General features: G+C 40.1%; 2 protein-coding genes across 2 annotated transcripts in view; one reads left to right on the top strand and one right to left on the bottom strand.

The window, feature by feature from the left end:
• Positions 1 to 1,969: 1,969 nt before the first annotated feature.
• Positions 1,970 to 17,574, top strand: RAB18 (RAB18, member RAS oncogene family). The gene is made up of 7 exons (XM_080386042.1): positions 1,970 to 2,133; positions 4,861 to 4,916; positions 10,669 to 10,730; positions 12,701 to 12,773; positions 14,614 to 14,732; positions 14,812 to 14,878; positions 16,345 to 17,574. Exons 1-7 carry the CDS (start codon positions 2,066 to 2,068, stop codon positions 16,521 to 16,523), a joined length of 624 nt encoding a protein of 207 aa, XP_080242168.1. The 5' UTR covers positions 1,970 to 2,065; the 3' UTR covers positions 16,524 to 17,574.
• Positions 17,575 to 17,662: 88 nt separating this feature from the next.
• Positions 17,663 to 21,815, bottom strand: part of MKX (mohawk homeobox) — a 113,317-nt gene continuing 109,164 nt past the window's right edge. Inside the window, exon 7 of the mRNA XM_080386033.1 lies at positions 17,663 to 21,491. The gene's annotated coding sequence lies outside the window, so the exon portion shown is untranslated. The remainder of the gene's footprint in view (positions 21,492 to 21,815) is intronic.

Here is a 21,815-nt window from a genome sequence, read left to right as displayed (position 1 = left end):
AGAGATTGCTTCAATGAAGAAACCCTACAAAACCTTCACAGGAAAATAAGTACATATTTTGACCCCATTGTTATACATCTACACCTTTCAGTGAACAAATAATATTCTTATTTTGAAGGAGCTAAGTCTGAGCAACTTCAATTATACACTACCACTAGCTCCTGTAATAGGGATGAAAAATGCACAACATGGCCTGGCTTTCCAGAGTTAAAATAGATATACAGACAGCAAACAGGTCAATTGCAGCAGTCAGATCCAATCTCAGAGCAAGGGCACTATATAGTTCCACCTGAAGGAGGACAACATGGAGAAACACCTCAAACAGCATGCCTTAGGAAAGCCTAAAGCACCATATCCCTAAGCATGAGCTTTGGGACTGTTCATTTAGGGCAGGTTTTGCCTCCTTTTTCTTGCATATGCTTATCGTTCAGGCTAAGGATCTGAATGCCATCCTGGCCAACCCTTTGTTCCAAGTGAGGTATAGAATTATAATCTGAATCAGGACTAGTATCTATATTGAATGGTTTGTTTCTCCGGCTACAATGGGAAAAAATAAAATCCCAGAATACAAATACTCTCTGACTTCAAGGGATCCAGTATCCTCTGTAGATTACTTTGCTGGTTGGGTCCACCTTCTAAATTCAAATTTTCACCCTGTTCCATGCTAAGACCCCACAGGTCGTACACACAACAAAACCCACAGAGCATAGATATACTGCTTCTTGTATGACTCCAAAGGTCAATCCAAACCACAAAAACTGAGTCATACCTTCAAGAAATCTCAGAGTATTACTAGTAAACAGGCCTGGTATAAATACAGCCAGCCATTTGCACATGTGTAATTATAGAACATGCCTCCATAATTTAATAGGATAATTATTGTTATTGTGCTCATCCTGGGAGTTAGTTTTGAGGTAAAAGAGGCAGGAGAGTAGATCCTGAAAGTGGAAGTCAAGGCACAGGAGATGTTTACCACACAAACACAAAAGAATGGTCACTGTGTTGACCCTGTAACTCAGTTGAAAGCAACTGCCCAGCAAAATCAGGACTTTGCTAGAAGAGCTATGCCCTCTGCAGCCGGCATTCTGACAAAAACCACCACAGCCTCACCAGCACACCTGCCTAGTGCAAACTGCTGACATAGCCTGTCCTTTTTCACTCCCTGTGACTTCAGAAGAGCCTAAGGCCTTGTAGGTGTGCTATGGAGCCAGTCCTTGGAGAGGAGAGGCTGCCCGGCTGGCCCCAGGACGGTAGCACAGATGAAGGACTATTTCAGACCCACATCAGACAGGCGCTTGATTAGTTTTAAAGGAGTTGCACTTGCTTACACATGGTCTGAGGTAGGTTTCAAGCCGTAATAGCGGGTTAGCTGAATTGGTTATGAAGTGGCTTTCTCACTGGAAACAGTTTCAGAAGAACATTTAGTGATTTTAATAGAGGATGGAGGATTTTGCTGGCAGGGAAGTATATAGTGTCACCTATCAACTGGCCTACACTGCTGGACACAGCAGGGGTTGCAATCAAACAGGGCTGTTTCGCTGGTGGTGGGTTCCCGAGCAGCTGTGAGGAACAACAAGCTGGCTAGCTGCCATGGTGCACCTCACGCGTTCCACGGCCCCCCCCATCCCGCAAGCTTCTCCCGTTTCTTCCCCCACCGATCCCGACCGAAGAGAAGCTGAACAGCCGGGAGTGCAGCCGCTCACAGGGAACCTGCCAGGAGCGCACCGCCGGCCCCTCGGCCCGGGCCCCTCGGCCCGGGCCCCTCACCGGCCCCCGCCCGCGCCCCGCGTCCCGCGCCCCAGCACGCACGCGCGCGGTGACAGCCCGGGCGGGCCCTTCCCCAGCGCCGAGAAGCCCGGGCGGCTCGGCCCGGCCCCGCCCCTCTGCGCACGCGCGGCCCGCAGGGGCGGGGGTGTTTGTCTGCCGCTGCCCCGGGGCGGGCGCATGCGCGGCGCAGGCGGCGGGGGGGCCGTTGAAAACGGGCGGTCGGCGCGCAGGCGCAGGCGGTGCCGCCGCAGCCTGTGCAGGGAGCGTCGTTCGGGGTCGGGACGGGCGCGCTGCCGGGATGGATGAGGACGTGCTGACTACCCTGAAGATCCTCATCATCGGCGAGAGCGGCGTTGGCAAGTCCAGGTGAGGGGGCGCCCGCCTCCCCCAGCCTCTCCTGCCACGACGCGGGACACCGGTCGGGCCCCGCCGCTGCCTCGGAGGCCGCCCGGCCTGGGCGCGGCCTCCCCTGAGGAGGGCCAGGCCCTGCGGGGGGGGGCTTCCACTCCCCTTCTCGGCCGGCCCCCCTGCCGGCGGGAGGCTGCCCCAGCTCGGGGCTGCCGGCCTCCTCCGTAGGCTTCCCCCGGCCGCCGGTCCGCGGCGGGGCTGGGAGAGCTGCTGTCTGATCCAGTTGGAAACGGAGGGAGCAGCGCTCCGCCGGCCTGGCCGGGGGAATCTGGGCCTCCCTGTGTGCTGTACAGTTTGTGTCGTACAGACATGGGTGCGGCTGTAATCGCCGTAGCACTGTGAGGCTAATCTGGTCCATAATATGTACATGTAGAGTCACAAGTGACACGGCGCTGGGTGTGTGTGTAGGGGGACAGGGACATGTAAAGTAGGCAGCGAAGTAGTTCTGCAACTCTGCCGATTATACTTTTTCTTGAGTACTTTGAGGTTGATTCCCCACTCCACCCCCCGTCCCCTGGCCTTTTCATGGCTCTTTTTTAAGCTACCTTTTTTGTCTTTTACTATTTTTTCTTTTAACTTTTTATGTTAGTGCCATAGATTTTAATAAGGGAAGTGGGATATAAATACAGGAGGTCATCTGGGAGCATTCCACAGTAGTCAAGTTAGATTTTCTGTTTTTATGGCAGTAATCAGAGTCTTCTGCTGTGACCCTAAATAACATGTGAGTTACTAATTAGAACAAAGACCCTTTCTTTGTTAAAAATCTTGACAGTCATTCTTTTGAGGTAGTTACTGAATTGATGTTCTAGTACCTAGTACAGTAGGCCTCTGGTGACACATGATCCGTGCAAATTTCTTTTAGTTGAGGTCGTCCCTTTTATATGTGGCCATATGGAATAATTTTTCCTGAGACAATATGTAGTGTTTTTGCGTACCTACTTAAACACTTTATTTCTTCACATCAGAAAAGTTCTTAAAAGAGACTTTTACGTAAAGGAAATAAAATTGCTATGACATAATAGCATGACAGTTGTTCAGGTACAGGAACTTAATATTGAACTGTTCCTGAATTTGTGTCACTTATTACTTGACTAGAAAAGGTCAAGTGTTAAAACTTGTGTTAGTGTGGTGTAGTAAGTGGTTGGAGTCCTGACTTATAAACCAAATGCTGCCTTAAACCTGGTCCCTGTGAGTGTTCAGTACTTTGTAGAAGAGAATATCTGCATATGAAAGAAGGGTGGAGAATGTAGTTGGCTGGGCCTGATGTTTTTGTTCTAGTGGCAGTATGAGGGTTCCATATTTTGTTTTGAGTGAAACTAGTTTTAGTTTTAGCTAAAAATAGCTGCTCTTAAATAGCATCCTGATACAGTCATCTGAAGGTACCAGTAAAAACCTATGTGCTGTCAATTTTTTTTAATTTTAATTATTCTTTGGTAAATAAAGCTGCCATTTGGTTTTGGGGTTCTAGAGTCAGGAAAAAGGTTGGTCTGTGGTTAACTTCAGAGTTGTCACCCAGCCTTACCGAAGTAAAGGAATTTCAGTAGTCACTTCTCTGTCAATGCAGGACTGTGTCCAAATGCTAAAAAGGACTTGGCTGCTAAATTCACATGCAAAAAGAGAAGAGAGGAGAGAAAAAACCCCAGGGAGACGAAAAATAAATAGGGCTTTGTTTTGTTTTTCTAGCCTGGAAATGAATAGAAGCTGTCAGTCATAGCAAGCAGCTGCCTGCCACATGGTAATATACACTTGCCACAGATGCATAAGACTGATGATTTTAAAAACTGTATGCAGAGAATCTTTGTCTCTTGCCAAAATATTTATACTTGGCACAAGTACAGTGGCATTATGGGCAGCTCTTTGAGGGACCCTACTATTACAGTGTGAAGTGCTGGTAAATCTTAGTTGTAGCTGTTTTTCTATTGGTAGCAAACATCCATCAGGATAGGAGGAAATGTTGTGCACATGAGAGTCCTTATCTACAAAACTGCAAAACAATGGTGAGCTAATTCTACTCTTAAACTTCTGTGTCTTTATTTCTCATGATTGTAGTCCTTACTTTTCTGCTGTGTGCCCAGTTCAAGGAATTATTTCTGGGGTGAAAAGCTGACTTGCAATTTTCTTCTCAAGCTTACAGAAATGCCATGTGAGGGAGTATGAAACAAAAATAAAATCTTATTTTTGTAGTCAATTCTGGGAGAACAAAAATAGCGTAAGATAGAAGTTAAATGCTTTGAGACGTAGACCATCTGACCGTTCAAGCCACTGATTTGACAAGTACTTGTGATACTTTGTTTTCAAAGAGACATAGAATCATTTAGGTTGGAAAAGACCTTTAAGATCGCCAAGTCTGACTATTAACCCAGGGCTGCGAAGTTCACCCCTAAAGCATGTCCCTAAGCATCACATCTACATGTTTCTTAATCACTTCTGTATTCAGATATTCGGTAGTAGATGCAGAGAAGAGCTCAGGTCTCTTCTAGCAGAGCGTATCTACTGTACTCCTTTGAACTGCTACTATACATCTTTGGGTTTTTTTTGTAGGAGAGAAATTATGGAAAAAATGAAGTGTTTTTATTTAGCTGTGTGATCTTACTGTTACTTTCAGAGTTGCAGTTTATAGGCTTCTCAGAAGCTGTGAATATGCTGCAGTAATAGTAACTCCTGTTTTTCTTCCCTCCATATCAGCCTTCTGCTGCGGTTCACAGATGATACGTTTGACCCAGAACTTGCAGCAACAATTGGTGAGTATGTGCTGATGCTACCTTAGAAAAATTTGTAACTTCAGTATAGAATTGTAATTTGTTCAGACTTGCCTAACTAGTTGTAAAGTTCAGACATGTCTGCTTCTCTGTAAGGAAAGAATGATGTGGACGCAGATTTAGCATGAGGTGCTAATTGGTGTAGAGTGTTGACTGTACTGGCCTGTAGTTGTCCCTTGTATACAAAAATACATCCTCGGCTAGGAAGACAGTTATAAATGTCACCTTTCACCGTGAAGGTGGAAGTCATAGGTATGGGCAGTGAAAAGCTCTAGTGGAACAACCTGCAGTTTGCTGCATGCCAGCATTTCAGGCTACAATAGAAATGTAAGAGCTACTGTTATGTCTCCTACTGATCTATCTCTGCAAGATAGCTGTCAAGTTGTTTGTTTAGTAATAGTGCTGTCCAGAACTCGTGTTCCATGTGATATGATACTTGGTAGCTATCTTAAGAAGACTGAAGACTCCGTTTAGTGGGGAATGTTAGCTCTTAAAACTGTTGACAATACTAGAGTGTACTGGGCTCTGTGTGTTTTCTGCTTTTCTTCTACAGGGAGAAAATTACAATGTGGCTTTTTCTCTCCTACTTAGTAATCAGTTTCTTGGCAGCTAGACTCTTGAGAAAAATGGAAGAGAGCCAGAATCTAGAGCTGCTGGGAAAAAAACCAATGATTTGTCATTGCTATGTTGGTATGATACCTATCAACAGTGAAGTCAATTGTGCTGGAGGCGAGTGACCCAGAATGCAGAATATACTGTATAGACAGTTGTCGAAGGAAGCAAAGTGAAACTTCCAAGAATGTCATGCAGCTCTGTGCCAAATTAATAACTGAAGTAATGGAAAATAGAGATGACACTTCCACATGGTGCATTTCAGTTGCAGTTTTTACTTTTTCTGCAGGAAGAGTTCTGACTAAGGACTTCTGTCAAATTTTTTTTTTAGTTCCTCTGTTTATAAACAAAGCCAATTCTGTCTAATTGGTTAAGAAGTCAATAAATTAATCTATTTTTCATTAATGTTAATAAGATACAGGAGTACTACTTCATGTAAAGCATTGAGCAGGCAAGAGGAGGAATATGGCCTATTTTTGTTCATTTCATTGCTTGTAGAAAATGAACTTGTGCAAGTATCCCTGCCTCAGTTCATGAGAAAGGATAGTGTGGAAGGAAACAGGAACAGAATAGACCAGGTGGTGAAGATGGCAGTCTTGTATTCCAGCCTAAATAGTTTTGGCATTGTATATACTTCAAATCACATTACCTTCTTGGTATGCCAACTGTGTGGGCCAGGAAGTCAGCACAGAATAGCTACTTTAGCTTTCATGATGTTTTGGATACCAGTAGATTAGTCTCAGTGTGGGCATCTTTATTGAGATATGATTTTTTTTTGTTAATTTTGGTTGTTTTTTTTTCATTCTATTGCTCATGCATAATACTCTTAATGTCAAAAACTGATATTATTGCACTATTTGAGAAACTAAGGAATTATTTCCTGAAGTAACTCTTCCTCCTTAGGGGTTGTCAAACTGCATAAAAGCAGGTATGGAACTAATTGTTGGCAGTAAAATAGCAACAACTCCAGGTTTACTATCGGCAGATCCTACCCTGCCAGCAGTAGGATCTACTAGCAGGTTCTACCTTGTTCTGTTTCTGTTGGGGAAAGGGAGGAAGAGTACTCAATGTGAGCATTACTTCATATAGAGTTTGAGTTCTGAAACAAATATACTAATCTGGAATGAACATCATTAGGCGGGAAAAGGAAGTTTTTAGAGATTGAGCAAACACTGGCCTAGATCACCCTAGCTGTTAGGCCCCTCCTAGCTGGTGTTTGCAGTAGTATTGTGCAGTAGAGCTAGTGTGACCCCAGCTGTGAAAGTCCTGTAGTATGGTGTGTGGAATCTATTCCACATGAGTGCTCCATTCTTTTTTTTTTTCCCCACTTAACTGGAAAAGGGAACAGAAGCTGGGTCATTCTTACTTATTTTCTTCTTTCCTTTTTTTAAACTACTGGACTGTGGCATTGCCATTTTTCTGGTGAATGTATTGCTAAGAAGCAACATACTAGCTTTAAATTCAGGGCAAGATTTGTTGTTCATATAAAGTACTTGGAGTGAGTTCTTAAGAGATGACTGTTTCCTACTGCATGAAGACAGGTCCTGGATACCAGTTTCAGGTACTCACAAGATAATGAAATGCCACTTTGTGAATCTTGACCTGGATTTCTTTTTGTGCTAATTAAACACTATTTTGTTTTGAGTTTGGGAATGGAAGAGGCTTTCAAATAATTTTGAGGCTTTCCTATTGAGACTGCAGAGTATGGTGCTTTTCCAAAATGAATGGATTGACTACAAATAATGTCATCTTTCAATGTCATCTATATTCTGACTGCTGAACTGATTAAAGGGACTATATTTTTTTAATTTGAAAACATGCTGTATGTTTAAAAAAAACCCAGACAACTGCACGCAAAACCACAGCACTGGGGAAAGCCTTGGCTCCAGCACAGCTGGTCCCTTGCAGTGACCTGTTGAGATGTGCCTTATCTTCATAGCTTGAACAAACCTACTGGATGCAATTGAAATGAAACCATAATCTATTGTTTTGTGTGTTGTTTTTTTTCTTCAGAGTTTTGTAAAAAATCCTGTGGTACTCTGAGAAGAATAAGCTGCCTTGGGCAAATATTTCAACATTGCAATGTTTTATTCAACCTAGCAGATCGCCTGTCGTCTTGTGTTCTCTTGAGCATAATTTGTCACCAGGCTTCATCACATGGATCTTACAAGACTCTATATAGCCCAGTATTTTCTGTTGTCCTTACTTGCTTGCTCTTTGTATGAGAGATTCTAGAGAAGCGTTCAGTGCAATCCCTATTTCATAAGTGATGTATTGCACAAGTCTGATGTCTTTTAAATTTTTAGCCTTCCTTGCACTTGCATTCCTTCAACTCAAAGTTGTCCAACTTGTCAGTTACCTGCAACACAAATAATGCATTCTAGCTGATTTTGCATTTCCTGTAAAAAAGCATGGCATACTGGCCTAAATGCATGAGCAGCGCAAAGATAACAGAGCTATTAAGTCTGTAGCATGTTAGTATGTAGTGCCGAGTGCATTTGGCAGAGGTGGTAGGTGTTAACACACAGGAGTACAGTCCTAGTAGTACTGTCTTGTTTCTGGCTGCCTTCCAAGGCACGATGGAAAGCACTGCCAGCTTTCTGTTGTTAAGGCTGGAAATATTGCGCTTGCAAGCTCAGAACTGATACCTGTCACACAAACATGTCTGTTTCATGGAGTATTTAGAGAACATTAAGTACCCTGTTTGTTCAATTGAACAAGTTTTTCTTGAGCCCTACATTTTTTCTGCTTGCCCTCTTACGGCAGATTGATAAACAAAAACCTAGTTATTTAAAAGATTTTGTTTTGTTAACTGGCTTTTGTATGTATTGACCTCCTTGGTTTACGAAGACTTGATCACTTTAAATGATACATTTTGCTGTGCTATTAGTTAATTTTTATACTTCTGCTTTTCAGTAATCAATCTGTAATGCGTGGGATTTATTCAGTAATTTCTTAATTTACTTGCATTGCTCATGCAGACTTTAAAGCATTAGCTTTTAATTTTAAGCAATCAGCAAAGCTAACATGAAAGTGTATATGCATTTTCCATTGAATGGAAATTGCAGAAGTGCCCAGGTGCAAGATACCGAATCTGTTTACTGAATGAGAGAAGGATTCTGTGGCTTCAAGATACACTCAATGTGTTTGTCCTGAGGAAAAAAAACATTTTTCTTCTTGAAACTACTTTTGTGTTAAGTATCTGACAGACTTGTAATGTTTGCAGTTACAGGTTTTGATGTCAAGACTACTGGATAAGAGTGCACTGTGAGCTGTTGGATGTCCTGGCTGAGCAATGGCGATTTTTATAGTTTAGAGAAAGAAATGTGCAATTACAGTGGGAGAAGAGATTCTATTAATCTCAAAGTTACTGCTGAGTGGTAAAAAATTTGGTAGGACAGGATGTTCTTTAGGATTGATTTGAGTCAATTTGCTAGTGTCGCAGACTTCTATGAACTAGGTAAGGTTCTGAGAACTGTTGTTTACAACAAAGTTAATAGTGACTATTTTTTCCTGTGAAAGTAACTCTAGATCAATGTACCATCCTTGCGCATGGTGTGGAGCATTATATTACTGCTAAGTTAACTGAAAAACCAGTTCTGTTCAGTTACTTCAAAAGTTAATGTACTTTGGCAAAATTTTACTTGAAATAAAAGAGTATGGGCTTCCTCCAGCACAGAATGTAGTTTGAAAATCACTTGACACTTCAGGAAACACTAGTGAGCTGAAGCATTGAAACTGTAGAATAAAAATTGTGTGTATTCTTCTTTTAAATAAAGCTCTTTTAAACCTCAGTTACCGTGAAGTCATAAATCTGCCTGCAATGTGCAGTTTCTTAAGCGTCCCCTGTACCCTCTGTAGCTAAGTTGAATGTGTTTTGGCAGCTGTTTGCACTTGCTTGTAATCTGCATGGCCTTGGGAATACAAGTGCAGCACACTTACTATGGGACCCTACTTAAACATTTTGTGTTAGAATAGTTAAACCAGAAATTCTTAGTCTTCTAGCAGGTATGATGATATCCATTTTAAGTCAAAGTGTAAAATGTTTGCGGTTAAACTTGAAAGTTGTTCATATAAAGGTATCGGCTTTCCGCAGTACTACATTTCAGGGCTGCTGCCTGGTGGCGAGTGAGAATCACTCAAAAATAATTGAAGCATACTTCCAGTTACTTGGTATTGGTAACCTAAGGATTAAACTACAGCAGAAGGGATCATAACTCTGCTCAGCCTCTCAAACTGTTATGTGTTGTTATATCATTTAAATTTGTAGTCATTAACATCTTGTCCTTGGCTTGAGTTTTGTGCAGCTTGTCCCTGGGCAAGTGATAGGATGCTAGTTAATTCTTGTGTATTTGAAAAAAAAAAAAAAAAGTGTGTGTGTGTGGCAGATTGTCAGATGTTGAGCTAGATGACTTGCCAACAGCATAACTGTTACCATGTTGTCTGTTTTTTTTGTTTGGTCACTTGAGTGTGGTATTGGTGAAACTCTGATGTTCCAGCATCTCTCATGGGGATTCCAGTATCTCCAAATCATCTGAACCTTATTTGATATGTGTGTTAGAGGAATTGCTGTCATCTAACTCTATTTCTCACAGGATAGCAATCATGTAGTAGATGAGTCACTGTCTGTATTGGTTTACCTCCACATGATCACCTTGATGGGATTTGGTCAGATTGTTTGAGATAGGGAAACAGGGCAAAATAGGTATCTGAACGTAGCTTCCTTCTTTATTTTGAAAGTGTGTTGTTCCTCAAGACCATGAACGTATTCAAGGGGAACATACACATGAGTAATGAACAGAAAATGAATCCATTTGAATTATAAACTTTGTCCTGGAGTATGTGCTTTAATACAGGATATGTATTGTATGCCTTCCATGAAATATTTTTGAGTTCAGTGGCTTAAAAGGCCCTTAGGCTTTTGCAAAAAGCCTGTCAGCAAGAAGACCTTGAGTTTTGGACAAGGTTCGTGAATAACTAATGAAACTTACTTTTCCAGGTCATGTCAAAAGATGACTTATTTTCTGTGTTTGATTTTTTTGTTTGTTTGTTTTCATTTTACTTTTGCTTTCAAAAATAGCTGCAGTCTGTTTGAGGAACTAAAATGTTTTTCCTCGTGTAGGTGTGGACTTCAAGGTGAAAACTATTTCAGTTGATGGCAACAAAGCCAAACTGGCAATATGGGTAAGTGTCTGAAGTTCTTAATGTATTCTTTGCTTTAGGAATAGTGATGGCTTGTATAATGTACAGTTTGTATAGAATCCTTATCTATTTAATGTGAGGGCAATTAGGAGGAGTGGAAGGTTAATACTGAATGATTCAGAAGGTGGAATGAACTGTGGGACAGCTGGCCAACGGGGTAATTCTGTTGCCTATGAGCTGCTTCTGCAGCGTGGATGCCAGGTCTGGTTGCAGTAAGAGTAGAGAAAAGGAGGAGTAAAATGGCACTGTGTCAGTTGGACTTTAAAACAGTGTATGTGGCTATTCCTAGATTATTTTTTTAATGAGTAATTAATTTTTTAACTTCTAAAGACCTGTTGCTGATCTGAGACTTCCCTGTATACATTGTTTTCGTCTGTACTTGACAGGTTTTAAAAGGGTAAGCTTCTTAACCTAAATGTTTTAGGCAAAATTTAGTAGTGTATTTATAGGTTAAGAATTACTGTTCCATGCTCAAATGTTACCTCTTGAAACAATTTTTAGCCTAAAAACTTCCTAGCCATTATATAAAGACTTCTATAGGCTTGAGGTCGGTGTTACTTGTAGCAGATGCAGCTAAAAGAGGGAGAGGCAGCGTATGTAATCTTAGCCTTAGACTGCTCAATGTCTACTCTAGTTAAAAGTAGAACTTCTGAATTCATGGCAGGTGAAGAAAGAAAATGTATGTCCAAGCTTGTTTTAAACGTTCTCCATTCTGCAAACCAGCCCCCGCACTTGTGTGACTTGAAGCATCTTTTGAATATTCAGACCCAGTTGTGACTTCTTGTAGCAAGCAAGAATAAAACCTCGTTTCATATATAAGCAAGATACTTGACCTTTACTTCCTTGAGAAATAGTAGGAAAATGTGAAATACATGTTGCAATGCTTCTGTTGCTTTGAGGGGATTTCATACCTTGACTGACAAACAGGGCTTATGCCTTATTGTGACAGAAGTAATCATTGCTGAAATAAATGGATTTGACAAGAAAATAACTGGAACAACTTGACAGACAAACACATAGGAGGAAAACTAGACTGATGGCAGAATGATGAGTAATCATGGGATGAAAAATACTACATAGGACTAGTTTAGGGTTTATCTTCTTTCATGTTGGTGAATATGGATGAATTGTTCTGAGGTAAACTGGAAGAGAAAAGATTCTGAAGGTGTATCATGACACAAAACTAGTTTGAGATGTTTGGGATGGTCTCAGTGACTTGTAGAAGGTTGGAAGTCCAGTTCCGTTCTTCAGGTTCTTTGGCAGGGAACTGTTTTGAATCCACAGTGTTTCATGTGTTGCTTTTAACCTGTGGTAACCTGGATGAAGTTATTTAAACTTCCTGTGCATAAGGTCTCCAGTGAGTGTGCACTATAACTTGTCTCTGATAGGAAGACAGCATTCTAATATCTGGGTTTTTTTGCAGAGCTGTTGGCACCTTAAATTTGAGGATGTAAATTCAACTTTACTTAAAACTAGAAAAACCTCTGACTTATTTTTGCTTCTGCTGTGTCATAGCATGTTAAATGCATTTACCCTGGCACTGAATCAAATTTAATTGGATCAAAGTGATTAAAGTGAGGGAACTAGTTTTGTTGCCATGGGTTTTGATGCTTGTTAGGAAGTCTTAATTAGTACTGCAGCTTTGCTTCTTTCTTAGGGATTGCTGCTGTACTAGCTGCAGATCAAATGCTTCTGCAGAAGTGGTTGTCTTACTGCTACATAGTCCAGTTATTTACAGCACCTAACGGTTTAAAGGTGTTTCCCAGGATAAGCTACATAAAAACTCAAAGTTAACATGCTGTAAAACAGCAGGGGAGAGTATCAGCTCAGTTAATCTGATAGTGGAATGTACTTTGAATCTTACTTTGTATGTTCATTACAAACAGAATACCTGAGAGCTAAACTGGATTCTGCTCATTCTGAATAATGGAACTTTCTGAATGTCTTTTTAGGATACTGCAGGTCAGGAGCGGTTCAGGACACTAACACCCAGTTACTATAGAGGTGCACAAGGTGTTATCCTCGGTAAGTGTAGCTTTGATGCCATTTGGAATAAGTTTGTGGTTTTCTCATGCACTGGAGTTACATAAACTCATGTAACCTTTCTATAATACCTAACTGATACTAAAAAATCATTGTATCTGTGTTGAACAACTTCTGTATTAAAGGATCCTGAATTTGTTGTCTGATCTCTTTCTCACATGGTCAGTCTCATTGGCCTGAGAACCACTGATTTTTGCATGAGATTAAAAGCTACTGCTATTTGAAGGGATAGCTTGGAGCTTTTCCTGCTGACAGGAATTTGCTTTTTATTTATTACTTTTGGTTTTTTGTCTGTGCTTACTAGCCCAGAGTAAAAAATAAATAAATAAATTTATTTTTCTTTTCTCCTGGGTGTATTCTTTCTGTATTGGTGTATATATATGGCTTTCTGTCTTTCTTCCTCCTGTTCCTTGTTCTTAATGAAATTAATACAAACACTGGAGTCCGACTGGAATTTTTTGCTATTTGTGTCTCTATACTGATGGGATATTACACAGTCAGAATCACTTAGAAAAGGCTACCTGCTAGCATAAAAAGCATCAGTCTGTGTAGGAGAAACTCTGGCCAAAGCCCGTAACTGCAGCTTCACAGTGAAGCCTCTTGCTTTTCTTTTGTGTGTGGAAACATGTTAACTAGGCACTGAGCTCTGAAGTTCTGCTTCTCCACTGCTAGAAGTGAAGAGCTGGCTAAAGTAAGGGCAGGGAAGTAAGTTTTAATTTTTATTTTTTTTTTGAAGTTGTCTGACTTGAGAGATTCTTGGTAAGGTATTGTGTCCAGTTAAATTGTTTCATTTAGAATAACCTCTGTCATGACTCTTCCTGGTAGGTTTTGTTTTGTATGTACTATTTCTCAAGTCTGGGTTGCATTATCATCCTGGTATAGGGAGATGCTGTCAAAGCATGTCTTATTGAGTCACTTAATTGCTGGCACTGAACCTGTCACTTCCTGTTGAAAGCTGTAAAAGTAAATAAGCACTGTTGGGGAGCTAGCAAGTCCTGCTGTTGAGATTTGCTTTCTCATTTTATTTAATAATCTCCTGATTTGTTTCTTTGTTAAATGACTTCATAAAAATAAGGTTGTTTCATGCAGGCCAAGCTGTAGACTTGAGTGAAACCAACTATTTATGCCTGTGTGCATATGGGATGTGAGAATGAAGGAAAAAGTACTTTCATAGCTTGAAATGGTAGCTATTAGATAGTTGCTGGATGGTGCATTTTAGGTTTAACAAAGTCTGCTTTTTGTCTGCCCTTTCTGCTCCTAGCATGGCTTATTAGTTATATCCCACACAAATGCTAAATAGTTTGAAACACTGAAATGCTGAAAATTCAGCACTGGTTCGGTAATATTTGTGAAGATTTGGTGATTGGGTCACTTTTTTTTTTTTTTTTAAGCCAAATCAGTAGCATAGCAGTGCTGTTAAGTCTTAACTATCACTAACTCAGTGCAGAAGTTTATGCCATCCTCTTTGCATATCTTTTGTGTAGTGAAGTTAAGTATTCTACCTCAGGATCTGTCTGCAAGTATAGAATTTTTTGGGAAATGATAATCTCTAGCCTGTAAGCTTGGATGTCAAGATAAATTAGTCGGAGTAGTCTCAATAGATGACTGAATCTTAGAGTTGTTCCGCATTAGTATCATCAGTTATTTGAGCTGTTGGATGTTCAACATTTTTCCTATTATTGTCTTGCCGTAGTAAGTAAAATGGAATCTTTGGGACTCCTTCAGTTTTCTTATTCAAAAAAACATAGTTTTTGCTCTTTTTTAACATAAACTGTATTTCTTGGAAAAATATTGTGGAAAAAATATTGCTGGTGTCTTTCAGTTTATGATGTCACCAGAAGAGATACTTTTGTCAAGCTGGATAACTGGTTAAATGAACTGGAAACATACTGCACAAGGAATGACATAGTGAAAATGCTAGTTGGAAACAAGATTGATAAGGTAATCAAATTCAACTGCATTAAGTAATCTGTTGGTGTATTTTGTTAATAATGCATATTAATGCTGCTTCTTATTCTAGGAAAACCGTGAAGTTGACAGAAATGAAGGTCTCAAATTTGCAAGAAAACATTCCATGTTGTTCATAGGTATGTTACAGATATTTGCAGGGATCTTACTTGATTTTTGTTACATAATGAAAAATACCATCTGTAGGACAGATAGTCTTTATATGTATGATCCAATTGATGATATTTCTCAGCTGCAGTAGATAGAAAGGCAGTAGGTTTTCCCATTATTTTTTTTTTTTAAATTCTCCCTAAATATATCCAGATATCTCTTCTAACTGTGGACATGTGTATTGAAATTCATGAGGATTAAGGGCAGAATGCAGCTCTACTGTAGTTTGATAAAACCTGTTTGGGGTTTTGTCTTCTTTTCCCAACTGACTTGCTAAATTAATAACAGAAGCAAAATGAAAGAGGGGGAATTGGTACTAGCGGCCAGCTTTCAGTATAGCAAAAGAGGTGGTACTTGACAGAAATCTGTATTAGATCTGGGATGTAAAAATAGGTAGGAATATAATCAATAGATAAATGGTGGGTGGGATTGAATAATGACATAATCATGACTGGAGCAAATATGTTAGTCTCCTATTGCTGCATAATGAGATGGGTCTTGTGGGCAAAGCTTTGTAGTAAATTAAAGTGGGTGGTGAAGTGATGCTTTATGCATAAATTTGTTGTGTGTTTCATTTGAGGATCAGCAGGGACCACTACTCCAGTAGCAGAGCAGTTCACTGACATGTCCTGTACTTGGACTTATGTTCTTCCTGTCTGACTAATGATGTATTTTGTCTAGTACTTTGCAGTGTTTCTTTTTGGCTACAGTGTCATATATGGAAGGAGTAGTTAAATTTGAGGCACAAGCTGTTAAGTGGATGAAAGGTGGAAAGAAACATGAAAATTAAATTAACTGAATATATGTATCCGCATGCTACATATGCGAAGTATGTGCATGACTGTGTAGAAGAACAGGGCAAGCCCTAGTGGGACTGAACAGTTTCAGATGGTAACTGTGGCTCTCATAACATAGCCTGTCAGCATATTTCTTGGGCTTAGCCAGAGTAAGTCTCCCGAGTGAATTTACCTAGAATTCTGCTAACTGCAGAAGAAATGTCATCTCTTACTGGCTTTTATCAGTTGAGTTGTATCATGGAGGCTGATCCAGAATCCTGTAGTATGGATCCTTGTTTCTTACGGTACGGTGGTACTTCAGTTATGGCTAATGTACAGAACTGAAATGCAGAACAGCAACCAAGTTTATCAGACACCTTAAGTAGAGCCCTCTTTCCTACTGAAGTGCGTTTCACACTAAGATAAAGCTAAGCTATAGCTGTCTCTATATTCTAGTGACATTCAACTTGGAAGCTCTTCTATTAAGAATCTTGAGGTGCTGCCTTATGTGGTGGCAGATAGCATACCTGCTAATTCTGGCAGTGCTATGTTGTTGTAGAATATAATGTAGAGTTGTAGGCTGAGAATTAACTGAAAGAAATACTAAAGAAGTTACTAGAAGCTATGCTGACACTTAACTTCTTGTGTCCCTTCTCCAGAGGCAAGTGCAAAAACCTGTGACGGTGTACAGTGTGCCTTTGAAGAACTTGTTGAAAAAATCATTCAGACTCCTGGACTGTGGGAGAGTGAGAGCCAAAACAGAGGTGTGAAGTTATCAAACAAGGAAGAAGGATATGGAGGAGGAGGAGCATGTGGTGGATATTGTTCTATGTTATAAACTTTGGGAAGCTTATTCTTTGCATATTTAAACAGATAGTGACATCCTTCTGTACATAAATTCATTAAATGCTATTTTTAGGGACCTTGCAGTTTGCACATATTTGTTTTGTATCATGGCAGTGAACACTTGTAGGAAAAATGTTCTGCAGCTTTCAGTTTGAAAATGTTATGGTAAGCATGCCCAGTTTGCAATCTTCAGGTTTTTATAAGTAGCATAAATAATGTGCAAGAACAAATGCACTAAAAATTTAATGACTGTATACATTCATTGTTTAACTATTCCAAACAAATCCATCTAGCAGAAATACATTACTGCATTGTATGTTCTTTGTCTTATTTTTAAATACCCTTGAAATTATAGAACTATATAGTGTGCACAGATCTTGAAACCAGTGTGAGCTATAAATGTTACATTTCATCTCTTCTAGTAAATGCTATTTTATGGTATTAAAAACAGAAAAATTGTACAGTTCTTAGACAAATCTGCTAAATTTTTGTCTTTCAGCAGAGCTGTCTGAAATACAAATTGGCAAAGGCCATTTGGTATCAGCACCTTCTTGAAGAGATGCTTGGAAAGCTTCCTTTCCTTTTTTCTTTTTAATCATCACTTCAGTTTATGGCTTAACTGGAGTTTTAATCCTGTGATATTTATATACTAAATTTGTGGTACTCTTGCACTCTAGGTTTTTACAATGCGGTCTACTTTAGACTTACTGTAGAAAGGCTTCATTATTGGCAAGGGGTCTGAATGACATCTTTGTTCTTTCATTGTTAATCAGTTTGGCACACTTCAGTACGGATGCCTAATTTTCCTAAATGTTTGCAATATAACTTTTATCTCAAACTGTAGCTCACTGTGGCTGTGAAGATCTCTCACGTCTGCTTTGTGCGGCTACTTGTTCAGAAATAAAACTTCTGTCACAGACACAGAACTTGATCTCTGTATGGAAAAATACTATTGCAATGAGTATTCACTTGAATTTACTGTATCAAAGCTAATAGTTTGTTTCAGAAGACTTGTATAGACTAATAAATTTTTTTCCACAGTATTCAACTTTTCTAACCACTTCCTATTGTAGAGTTGTATATTTTCTAGCACGTAACAGTTTAAACAAGGTCACTTCTTATGGACAAATTATTTCTGAAGGACAAGACAAGGATGCTGTGTTGTTTTTTTTTTTTAATAATCATATAGTGCAATCAGTAACTGAACTATTGGGCAGTTTCTTGTACATACAGTGAAAGACAGTACCTCTTATTACTGCAAGGTTTTGTGTAAAGGTCAGCATACATGATCTGTATTTCGCAGCAGGTCTTGGCTGCTTCTGTTAAAATACACTTTATTCTTCACATGGAAACTGTTTTCTATTCTGTTTTACACTTGCTAGAAAACAATACCAAAACTTGAAGACTTAACCATGCTAGTTGTTTTTACCAGTTATTGTATCTATAGTATTGTTGATGTAGTAGGATAATTTAAATATGTAAATGTAATTAATATTAAATATACATTCATATTGTATTAAAATGTTAGCTTTGTATTACTGTTTCATGCAGAATATGTGGTCTGAGCAAATCTTGTTTGTTAGCATTGAGATCAAAGGATTTTGGTTTTTGTAGGCTAGCAACAGAGGAAACTTGTAGGAGCAGTCAAACTCAGAATAATTTATTTTAGTAAGTTTTCAGTAATATTGGGCAAGTATCATAAGGCTGTTAGATGCCTGTAATGTATTTCCTTACCTGTTTTTCCCCTAGCGTGGGTGCATCCCTGTGGTGAGAAGAGACTGAATTTTCAGTGTCTCACAAAAGGTCCTTTTATCACAGGACCTGGATTCATCTTTTACCCTGCCTTTGCCAGATCTGACAGCTCTTGTCAAAGGGAGGAACTGCAGGGCACTCTGAATAGTGGCCATTGTTCTGCAAAAGAATCAAGTCATTTTCTCTTTCCTGTGCAAAATTTTTCTGAGAGGACTCTTCTGAAACAGCGTATTTTGTGAGACAAAGCAGTTAGACAGCTCTCTATTTTTTTTTTTAAAGCAGATGTTTTCTAATTGAGTTGCAGCTTGATTGTCCATCTTCATCTTTTAAGCATGTTTGGTTATGTCCCTGAAAAACGGCTTTTCCTAGGGTCTTATCTCCTTTTGTCATTGTTCTGTCAAGGAGCAGTATACTGGAGGGTTGGGTTCCTGTGCTTCCAGTATTTGTCAGAGTAAGTTTAACAACAATTATTTTTACTTTTTTTTTAATATCCTTCCTCTTCTCTCTCCCTTTTTTATGGGGGTGGGGTGAGAGCTGCTGTCTTTACTTTCAAAGTGAAGACTTTGCTTTTATTTATTATTCAAAGTAAAGACTTTGCAGGTCAGAACTATCACCGTTATCTCCATCTCCAAGTGCGCTTTCACGGTTGTAGATGTAATGCAAGTATATCAGAAACTATTGCAAGTCGTATCATAACCTCTGCTTAATACTGATTCAAGCCTGTGTCTTTGTGGAGTATTGAGTGTTGCAATCAGAGAAGTAAGCGCAAGAAATTCTTCAGCCTACCTCAGTAGGTAGCTGAGGGATAATGGAGGTAGCTATTGTTTACTCTCCATCAAGTAATGGGAATGTGTCCATTTCCATGGCAGGTAGTTTTATAAGAAAATACTAAACCAGAATGAGGTAACTGAGAAATCTTACATGATCATGGAAGACTGTTGAACTGAAGTTGTTTCCAGTTCATTTACTCTGTAGTCAATACTAAAAAATTTAAGTACTTGCGGCTGACAGAGGCTTTCTGTAGTCTTTACACTAGCCTGGAAGAATATGGTATAGCAGTTGCATCGGGAGGTGGACAGCTTCTGGTGGAGATTTCAAGAGGCTTTTTTTTATTTATTTTATTGCTAGTGGGGCTTTTATCCAAACTACAGCATCACTTTTCCTATTCTGCTGCAATAATGAGATCAACAGCCGGCTCAGAGTAAGTCTTCATAAAATGAAAACGTGAGTTCTGTAAGTCCCCAAACAATACCAATGACTGTCTCATCAGCCTTGGCAGAACTTCAGGAAACAGTGGTGGTCTTGCTGCCATCACACACCACAGTGGTAATTACTCTGTATACTTCATTTGGTTAGTTCCCTTGTTTGCCAGTAACCTGGTGTATAGTGAACAACAGCAATCCTTCTAATCTTGCCCCATAGTTTAGTGTAATAATTCTATGTTTTCAGGCTGAATGCAATGCACATTTTCAAACACTTGCAAAACTTGAGCAGCCTGTGTTGTGATCAGCACCAGTTACTGCTATTTAACTACTGGAAGATTGATATGAATGTTCAAGGTGCTGCATCCAGCCTATATATGCTATCTTGTTCAAAGCTCCTGCAGTAGTTTTCAGCATGTTGCAGTCCTTCATGAAGATGTCAATAAGCAAGGCTTCTTGATGTTGCTGAACAAATCATCACATGGTTTTCAGAGCTAGCTGAGCCTTCAAGGGCAAAATGTAAGGTGTTTTTCCTGATCACTTTTCAACAGCATTAGCTTTTTTTGGAGGGAGGGAAGAGGTAAGCTCTCCATTAAAACTGTTCCAAGTTTTCTAAGGTTTCCATGTACCTTCCTCCTGAGTACCTGTGGCACCGTAATTAAAAATCAATTAGGCATTATACAGGGGAAAAAAACGGGAGGAGGCAGGTTTCTGAACTGCTGTGTGCTTATGTTCTGTGGCTGACTTTAATGCAAGAGTAAGAAGTTTTGTCCTTGTGCCTGAGAAACATCTGGTCCTTTCTGTTGGAGTGAAAATGGTCATGGTGATTAACTGAAGATTTTTCTTGTACTACTAGTTTCTGTAGCATCTATGCACATTTTACATACAATGATAGTGAAATTCTTAGTGACATTCTAGAACTCTTAGGCTCTAGTTCTTTATTTTTGAAGCGTAAAAAAACCCCACAACTCAGAACAACCCTTAAAGTGTCAAATCATGCTTGGAAGGAAATCTAGAGTTTTCTATACAATCGGCTCTGGATTTACTTGGTTCTGGGAACAAGTCTGGATCCTTTTGATGGCAGTGCTTGGTTCCCAGTTCTCAGTGCACGTCAGACTGGACTTTCTGATATGAGGAGTGTGGCTATCAGGATGTTCTTGACAGCATGAAACTTCTTCAACATACCTAGATCTGGAGCTTCTCATTACTAAGAATTAGGAGCAAAGCTGTAAACTGGGGTTCAGGGAGGAGCTGTAGCAGCTGCCTGAACTGTGAAGGCAGTTTTAATAATATATAACACATCTAATGTCTAACACATACTATAATAAATAACACAGAGTAAGCATATTTAATATAAATATCAGATATACTTTGTTAATACTTCAAAATATATAATCTTATAAACCCAATTTATATATTAATATTTTATATTGGTTAAGGATTATGTATCATCTCTGAACTTCAGCTTCGAACACAATGAATGGTTTTAATTCAGGGTAGGTATGACCTGTGGGCAGGTGTCATCCAGAAAAACAGAAGGAAGGATGCCTATAGAAGGAAGAGTTAGGCTTTGTATACTGGTAATGGTTGAGCCTGGTATGAAATCAAAGCTGAAGTTAGAGATTGACTGGGTACTCAGGGTGCCAGAGGTCAGAGATCACATCTGCCTAGATGTGATTTGACTTGGATTTTCGTCCTGAACAGTATGCTGAACACGGATGAAATGGTTGAGGTTCGAAGGGGGCTCTGGAGGTCATCTGGTCCAACCCCCCTGCTAAGATAGAGGCTAGAGCCAGTTGTGCAGGACTGTGTCCAGACAGCTTCCGAGTATCTCCAAGGAGGGGGACTCTACAACCTCCCTGGGCAACTTGTGCCAGTGCTCAGTCACCCTCACAGTGAAAAACTGTTTCCTGATAGTCAGCTGGAACCTCCTGTGTTCCAGTTTGTGCCCGTTGCCTCTTGTCCTGCCACTGGGCACCACTGAAAAAAGCCTGGTTCCATCCTCTCTGCAACCTCCCTTCAGATGTTTATATACATGAGTAAGATGCCCCGTGAGCCTTTTCCTGGCTGAACTTGGCCTTTCCTCATGGGAGGGATGCTCCGGTCCCTTAATCATCCTTGTGGCCCTTCCTTGGACTGTCTCTGGTATGTCCATGCCTCTGTTGTACTGGGGAGCCTGGAACTGGACACAGCACTCCATGTATGGCCTCAGGAGCGCTGAGCAGAAGGCAAAGATCACTGGGTCTTCAACCAGTGGCAACTGGTGGTCTTGATGCTGCCGGAGAGACCGTTGGCTGCCTGGTTGCAAGGGCACTTTGCTGGCTCATGTT

Source organism: Falco punctatus, assembly GCF_963210335.1.
Source record: "Falco punctatus genome assembly, chromosome: 4".
NCBI lineage: Eukaryota > Metazoa > Chordata > Aves > Falconiformes > Falconidae > Falco > Falco punctatus.
The sequence above is the reverse complement of the archived record's forward strand: the minus strand, read 5'-3'. Positions and strand labels throughout refer to the sequence as shown.

What these genes read in the sequence shown, in the direction of transcription:
- RAB18 (XM_080386042.1), top strand. Translation starts at nt 2,066, where the DNA reads ATGGATGAGGACGTGCTGACTACCCTGAAGATCCTCATCATCGGCGAG. An exon ending in AGAACTTGCAGCAACAATTG is followed by an intron (nt 4,917 to 10,668) that starts GTGAGTATGTGC and finishes TTCCTCGTGTAG; the next exon opens with GTGTGGACTTCAAGGTGAAA. An exon ending in TTGGAAACAAGATTGATAAG is followed by an intron (nt 14,733 to 14,811) that starts GTAATCAAATTC and finishes TTCTTATTCTAG; the next exon opens with GAAAACCGTGAAGTTGACAG.